At 39.1% G+C, this 7,967-nt stretch overlaps 1 protein-coding gene across 1 annotated transcript; it reads right to left on the bottom strand.

Annotated features, from left to right (window-relative positions):
• Positions 1–711: 711 nt before the first annotated feature.
• Positions 712–7,443, bottom strand: LOC111311817 (ABC transporter B family member 1). Its single transcript, XM_022911553.2, has 10 exons — positions 6,846–7,443; positions 6,695–6,749; positions 6,403–6,578; positions 6,106–6,306; positions 5,725–5,984; positions 5,328–5,644; positions 4,908–5,131; positions 3,377–3,750; positions 2,544–3,252; positions 712–2,205 (listed from the first exon to the last, which is right to left on the bottom strand). The coding sequence occupies exons 1-10, from the start codon at positions 7,374–7,376 to the stop codon at positions 916–918; spliced, it is 4,137 nt and encodes a 1,378-aa protein (XP_022767288.1). The 5' UTR covers positions 7,377–7,443; the 3' UTR covers positions 712–915.
• Positions 7,444–7,967: the final 524 nt, after the last annotated feature.

The raw sequence follows: 7,967 nt of genomic DNA, 5'->3' as shown, positions 1-7,967 counted from the left end.
AGAGGCCATGAAGGCATGAACCAACACCATCATCTCTGTGTCATTTTCCCGTCCAAGTTTCCCTCTCTTTTTTCTCTCACGCTTGTCCGCTACTAGCTGCTATACTGGCTGAAGCATGACTGACTTTTATTATCTTTTCATATCCATCCCCTTTTGGGTCTTTGTCTATGTCTTATTTTTTCCTCTTATGTTTTTCCTCCAATTTCTATCTCTTAGTAAAGTGGATTCATTGCACATGTAGCAAGCAACCACCATGTGAGTTTCAGACTCAATTATTTTTGTTCCCCACTGGGTCTCTCATTAATATTCACATACCCAGTTGAGATCAGGATAGGATAAATCCCCTATTTGCCATGAATCCATCATCTTAAAGTTGGATTGTAATGGATGAAAATGCCAAAAGTGTCATTCCTCTTAAGGTCTTCAACCACAAACCCCATTACATTATCCATTACCATGTGATCAAACTTATGAAAGTGATTGAATTATCACATGTATCAAAGTTAATCATTTGTCGCGGATATGTACTGGATTCCATGCAAGATTTGACAGCTAAAATAATGTTTGGCCTGCTTTTACAGTGTTTCCTCCCCATAATTATTTTTCAAGTATTGGCTTGACTTTCTTGCCATATCCTCTCTTTTTTTATCTTGAAATGAGTTGACAAACAGCATACATATGGTTTGAGGATGGAAGTACAACATTAATCTGTTTCAATCAATCTCAAAGGAACTATATTTGTCATTATCATTTCCTTAGAAAGATCCATGAAGAAAACATATAGGGTTAAAAGAAAAAAAATAGATAATGCACATATATTATACTATTATCAAAACATTAAAATCCAGAGTAAACACCCAAAAAATCTTAAGGGGTATATGGGATATACTCCTTTTCTACTAATTTCTTAAAAGTTCACTGGCCTTCTCTGTCATTGTCATCTTTTGGTTTTGATGAAGAACTTGAGCCTGAAGTCATTCCAACAACTTGGCTATGTGTAAACCTTTGTAATTGTATCATCCGGGCATAACACCCATCAGGATAATTTTTAAGTAAATGTGAATGGGATCCTTGCTCTGCAACTTTCCCATCATCAATCACTGCAATGACATGAGCATTCCTAATTGTAGATAACCGATGAGCAACCACAATTGTAGTTTTCCCGGAGCAGGCACGGTCTAGAGCCTCTTGGACTGATCTCTCAGACTCAGCATCAAGGGCACTTGTTGCCTCATCGAGCAGCATAAGCTCTGCCTTCCTCACAAGAGCCCTTGCAATTGCAATTCTCTGTTTTTGTCCCCCAGAGAGTTGAACCCCTCTCTCCCCCACAAAAGTTTTGTAACCGTCGGGCAATGAAGATATGAACTTGTCGGCATTGGCTAGTGTAGCTGCCTCAATGATCTCAGCCTCAGTTGCTGACTCATGACCATAGGCAATGTTTTCATAGATGGTAGAAGCAAAGAGGCATGGCTCTTGTGGCACGATTGCAATGTGTTTTCTCAGGGATTTGAGGTTGTATTTCCGAATGTCCTTTCCATCAATCATAACACGCCCCGATGAAGGCTCATAGAATCTCTGTATAAGTGCAATGACGGAGCTCTTACCACATCCACTTGGACCAACAAGGGCAAGAATTTTTCCAGCTCGGGCACGAAGATTAAGGTCACGGAAAATTGGGACATCAGGGCGTGAGGGGTAAGAAAAGTCTACATGCTTTAGTTCAACTTCTCCACGAAGGCGGTCCGGAACTTGTGTGGCATCTGGGTCATCAGGCTCAATCTCAGTTTTACGGTCAAGAAGATCAAAGACTGACCTCATGGCTCGACCTCCCTTGATGAAGTCAGGAGCCAGGGTCAATGTTTCAGCTGCACCATTGGCGGAGACCATAAGAACCATGAACACTCGGATTGTCTTTGAAAAATCAGAGATCCCATGCTTCACAAGCCAGGAAGCATACCAAAGACCAAGGGCATAAGACGCATATAGTGCAAACTGAGCTACCCCAAATCCACTTCCTGCAATTTGTCCCTTCCAGAAGCAGCGCCTCAATGGAGTTTCAAGGTTTGAGGAGAATAGACCAACAATTTTGTTCTCTGAATTGAAGGCAGCAACAGTTCTTACATTGGCTATGGCCTCTCCAGCTAGTTGTGTGGCCTTGGCATGAGCAGCTTCTAAATCTCCTGAGAAACCCTTCATAAACATTTTCTGTTGAAAATCCAACAAATACAGTTAATAACTTGATGTCTGGTCAATATTGCCCCAAAAGGCATAACTTGTACAAGCCTGATTGATTAAATTTTCAAAAATCTTGGGAGTTGTGAATCGCATTAACTCAATCACATAAGCTCAACAAGCAGATAGAAATTGGTTTAGCATAAAGTTCTAATAACTAAAAACTATCACTTATCAGCAACAGTTTCACCATAATTTATAACCATTTTTAATTGTGAGGTATTATCAGATTAGTTAATTGATCAATTTTTGGTAGGAATTCATACTTGATGACATCATGCATGTGCAAGGGATAAATTTTAGAAACGAACCTGCAAAACAGTTGCTGCTACAACCACAGGGAAGACGGCAACAAGGACAAGGGCAAGGCGCCACTGCAAAACAAAGCCAGCAGTGCAAGCAACAAGCATGAGTGCTGTGTTCTGCACAATCACTGAAATCCGGTCTCCTATGGCTGATCTGACATTGTTGGCATCAAGAGCCAGCCTCGCTGCAATCCTAGCACTCTCATTTTCCTCCTGATCAAACCATGCAATTTCATTTTTCAGAACCGCTGCCAGCATCTTCTCTCTCACTCGTTTTGTGAGATTTTCTCCCACAATATCCCAGAAGAAATGCTGTAGCGTGTTGAAGAGAAGGGCAGCTGATGACAGTCCAATTAACAAATAGCAGTATTTCCCAATTTCTCTACTCATGTAAGCATGATCTGGGTTGTAGTAGACACTGAGAACAGCACTTAGCACATATGCAAAGAAAGCGCTAAGAGACCCGCAGACAACAGAGCCTATAGAACCAACTAAAGCATAAACCCATTCAGGAGAATTCATTTTTGCAAGGCGCCAGAAGGAACTAGCTTGCTCCTTGAAGGCAAGCTTTTCCATTCGGTAATTAGGGTGTGATGCCTCGAAGGAAAAATCAGAAGTGGAGAAGTCAGAAAGTCTGCGTGAATATGGTGATCGGCCATATGACGAATTCCGGGCAATAATCGGTGAGCTTACTGAGTTCCTGGCACTAGAAGGCCTGTAGAAGAACCATGACAACAGATCTCAGATTAACATGCAGCAATATACGTTAACAGGTACATTCTAGAAAATATAGTGCTTCATAAGATATTAACAAACACATGCAGACTTGTGGAAGCTACCTTGCACTACTTTTTCTAGCATTGTTAAGGGCAGTTTCATGTGCCATCTCTTGCATTCGAATGAGCTTGGCATAGACTCCATTTTCTCCTTTGGCAATCAACTCATCGTGCATTCCAATTTCAGAAACACTCCCCTGCTGTAGTACAGCTACAAGATCAGCCTTACGAATGGTGGAAAGGCGATGGGCAATTACAAGAGTTGTCCTCCCAATCATAAAACGATCAAGGGCCTCTTGCACCAGCTTTTCTGACTCAGAGTCCAGCGCACTAGTTGCTTCATCCAAGAGTAGGATTGCCGGGTTCTTCAACATTGCCCTGGCTATAGCAATTCTCTGCTTCTGCCCTCCAGAGAGTTGAACTCCTCTCTCCCCAACCTGCCATTTCTGAATTATTAACTCTAATTGCTTTATGCTTTCATGTTAATTTATCTCTCTTCTCGACTTTATTTTGCTTTTCATCACAAGATAGAATTCCAAAAGAAATGAAAGCATGAAAATTTTTATCAGGCTGAAATTTCAATTAGATTTCTTTGCACCTTGCTACCAATGGCATATGAATTAAATTATATAAAGCATAATTACATTATCATTTTGTGTGGAATACTGTTTGTGCATCAACTATTAAAATGTTGGCTGATTGTTCTTATCTATATATATGTTCTAATTAAAGGGACTCCACAGTCTCACTCAAATTGAACGAGGGGGAAAATAACCCTTCATTTAACCCCAAGTCTTCTATTTTTTTCTTTAATAAAAGGTTATGTCTAATTAATTCTGCATCAAACAACACATTTTTTGTAATTTTATACCAATTATTCTTTTCACAATTTGTTTCTCACATGTCATTTTCAAGTTATCAGTAGATTTCTATATTCCTACTAAAATAGAACATTCAGCAATTATTTATTTCGGAAGCCTTTATATTTTATTTTCCTTTATCCCCATTTTCTTTTCTCTCTGCTTGGTCATCTCCCTTCTAAGTAATTTGGTCTTATTCCTGCACATGCATTGCTGTCAGTCATGTTACCTTCTTACAAGTGCATGCATGACCAAATACTTTCCTAATTTGACTTTAAAAAAATTGTACAAAATAATAAATGTAAGTTAGGTTCTGTTTGTTGACCAAATGAAGCAACTATAAGGCATTAGAAGTCTAACCAAATGAGATCCCCTCCGGTCAAGATCCATCATTAAATTTCACCTTCCTTAGTGCCTACTTTGCTCATTCCCTCACCATCCCCAACTACCATAAAGTCAACAGCCCAACTGGTATATAAAGATACATTTCTAATCTGCTAGTAAGTATAGTTCAGTATTTATGGAAGAACACGAACACTAACATTAATTTCGATCTTATTATCTTATACCAGAGCTTTTATGTGTTTAAGCCGTATATCAGATTAGGCATTGACAACCACTTAATATAATGACAAGTGCTGCAGAAGAAGGTAGGAAATCCTGATGAAGCATACAGCCTGGTAGCAATTATTAAACTGATATCAAATGAATGATCTGAGATTAGTAAACCAAACCTGAGTGTCGAAGCCATCTGGCAGCTTTACAATGAATGAATGGGCATTAGCCACTCTGGCAGCCTCTTCAATCTCAATTTGGTTTGCATCAGGCCTACCCAAAAGAATGTTTTCTTTAATGGTGGTAGCAAAAAGAGCAGGCTCTTGGCTCACAAGTCCTATTTGTTGCCTCAACCATCTCAGTTTTAATGTCTTTATGTCATGCCCATCTAGCAGCACTTCTCCTGCACAAGTACAATATTTAGCTGAGATTTTCCCAACCTACAAGTATACAATGCCCCCAAAAATACATACATAAACTCAAAAATAAAACTAACTTCAATTGGCATAAAACATTAATGATATCATTTACTTTAAATGAGATAAGATTTAATGTTGTTGGATGTAGAGGTTGAAAACCATTCACACCATAGTTTTTACCTGAGGTGGGATCGTAGAATCTCTCAATGAGGGAGACTACAGTGCTTTTACCCGAACCACTGCTTCCCACCAAAGCTATGGTTTTTCCAGCAGGAACACTTAGGGAGAAATTGTTAAGGATCTTTACATCTGGCCTTGAAGGGTATGCAAAATCCACATTTTTCAGTTCAACTAGACCAGTAACTGACTCCAATTCCAAACCTGAGTCACCGTTTCTATCGATACTGGGTTTGTGATCAATTATACGGAAAATTTTAGCTGCTGCCACTTTGGCCTTGGCAAATGCAGACATGCTTGGTGCAGACTGCCCCAAACCCCTATCGATTAAAAATATACCTTTGAGCAAAACATAGTTATACATCAATGCAATACAGAAAAGTAAAAACAGAGTACTCACAATCCACCAATCATAACAGCAAACATAGTGGCTATGGCAAGTCCTCCATTGGTGTAGTGATGCCGAACCAGATAACCACCGTACCAAAGAAGAAGAGCATAACAGCAAAAAACAACAAAGTAAGTTGCCCCCAATCCCATTCCCTTTGCAAAGCCAGACTTATAACCAATCTTTTGTGCAACCCTCAATGCTGAGGAGTAGGCTTGTAATGCTCTTGATTCACCAACAAAAGCCAAAACAACCCGAATTTGAACCACTGTCTGCAATTTAGCTTGCAATTAGGAAATACCCAGATGAAGAAACAGAGGGAAAACTTAGTACAAAATGGTTTTAATCTATTTCTCCGACAAATTGAAACTCAAATTTTGCTTTTTTTTTTACCTGTTCCACAATGTTTCCTCCTTGTGATAAAGCTTCTTGGCTCTTTGCAGAGAGCTTGGCCAATGTGGTGGTATGGATTGCTCCAATCACAGCAATGAGAGGAACCACTGCAAGTGTGACCAAAGCCAATTGCCATACTGCTGTAAAACCCACCACAAAACCAGACACAAATGTTGCCATGTAGTGAATGAAATTTCCCAACTGCACAACACAGGCCACAAAAAAAAACCAGAGCTCAATTTGACACCAAAAAGGAAAAAAAGAAAAACCTTTTTAAGAATATATTTCTGCTTTTACCTTCTCGCTAATGGCATCCTGGACCATAACTGCATCAGTGTTGATGGCAAGCACAACATCAGAAGTTCTAACCTCAGTGTCAAAGTATTGAATGTCCTGGTTCAAAGCTGCTTCCAAGTACTTGATCCTCATCTTTGTTGTTTGCCTCTCCCCAGTCCACATCCAACAGGATATTTCTGCAACCAATTTTCAAGCTTTCTTTCAATTATTACATCAACAAAACCACCAAGAACTTTGAACGAAAAATCAAAAGGATAAAAAAAAAAAACTGTCTTCTCCATCATGAACTAACCTGCCCATGAAGATGCCCAAATTGCAGCACCCACCACGAGGAAGTAAAATGCATACTATAAATCAAGAGGGAAGAAAATTTATTATTTTTTTAATGAAAATACTTTAGCTTAACAAAAATAAAATGAAATTTTGGTTTAAATTATATAAACCTTCAAAACTTCTTGCATCATCTTGTCCATGTTATTAGCATTAGAACCAAAAGAATTGACAAGATCGGCAAAGAAACGAAGGAAGATAGGCAAAGAACAGCCATGTACAAGAGCACCAAGAGACCCAATTCCCATCAACACACAATCCAACCCATCAGCAAATCTAAATAGTTCACCAAACCCAACTGAAGGAACATCCCCTGGCTTCTCTCCGCTTCCACCACTACCATTATTACTCCCATCCTTCTTTGTCCCAGATGAAGAAGAAGCAGGAGAAGAAGAATTTTCCATTTCTCTTCTCTCTCCTACACTTTCTTGATAAGCTTCAGCTTCAGCTCGACCTGGCTGTTGAGGTTTCTCTTTTGGTTGTTCTGTTAAGTGAGTGTTTCTTGTTGTTGTTATCGTTGGAGAAGGGGTTGATGGGTTGGTTTTTAAAGGGTCAGAAGGAGGAGGAGGCACAAGTTCAAGGCCTTGCATTTCGGACCACTTCCACTGCTCAATCGTCTTTATCTCCTCAGACTCTAGTGACATTTGCAAATTCCTTAGCTTTATGAACAAAACACACACCCAACCCCCCCCCCCTAAAACTCTCTTCTTTATTATCTTCCCACTCTTTATCTGGCTTTTCAACTCATTGTTTTTTTTTCTCTCTCTCTCTCTCTCTTCTCTCTCTCTCTCTGTTTAACCCCCCACCTTTCTTGATAATCGGTTGTTCCCTTAAGTTTTTACTCCAACGTTTTGCTGTTGTTTTTAAAAATCAACTGTTAGCGGTTGAGTGGGCTTTTTTCCTTGTTTCAGTTTGCTTGCTGTGGAAAAAACACGGAAAGTGACAGAAGATGCAAAAGAGAGGGATTTTCCACCCGACAAAACCATGCTGTGTGAATTCTTAGAGATGGGATTTTGACCAAAACAGCTTCAAACTGTTGAAAAATGAAACACCAATTTAACAATTTTTTTTAGTACTACTATCAGTCATCAATCTTATTACTGTTCATGTTTATTACTACTTTATTGTTTTTTTAATGAATAATAATATATAAACAGTTCATCAAGTACATTGCTCAATGGCTTGTACAATAAATTTTTTTCTTCTGTTCAAACCATTAAAATTTTTTTATAATT

This window comes from Durio zibethinus, chromosome 1, assembly GCF_047325235.1.
Source record: "Durio zibethinus cultivar Kanyao isolate XHJ-2024 chromosome 1, ASM4732523v1, whole genome shotgun sequence".
NCBI lineage: Eukaryota > Viridiplantae > Streptophyta > Magnoliopsida > Malvales > Malvaceae > Durio > Durio zibethinus.
This window is presented reverse-complemented; position numbering and strand designations above follow the sequence as displayed.

Excerpts from the sequence above, each read along its gene's own strand:
- LOC111311817 (XM_022911553.2), bottom strand. The coding sequence starts at position 7,376 with ATGTCACTAGAGTCTGAGGAGATAAAGACGATTGAGCAGTGGAAGTGG. Across the intron at positions 6,579-6,694 it reads TTGGGCATCTTCATGGGCAG|AAATATCCTGTTGGATGTGG; the intron begins GTTAGTTCATGA and ends AATTGGTTGCAG. Across the intron at positions 2,206-2,543 it reads TAGCAGCAACTGTTTTGCAG|AAAATGTTTATGAAGGGTTT; the intron begins GTTCGTTTCTAA and ends GATTTTCAACAG.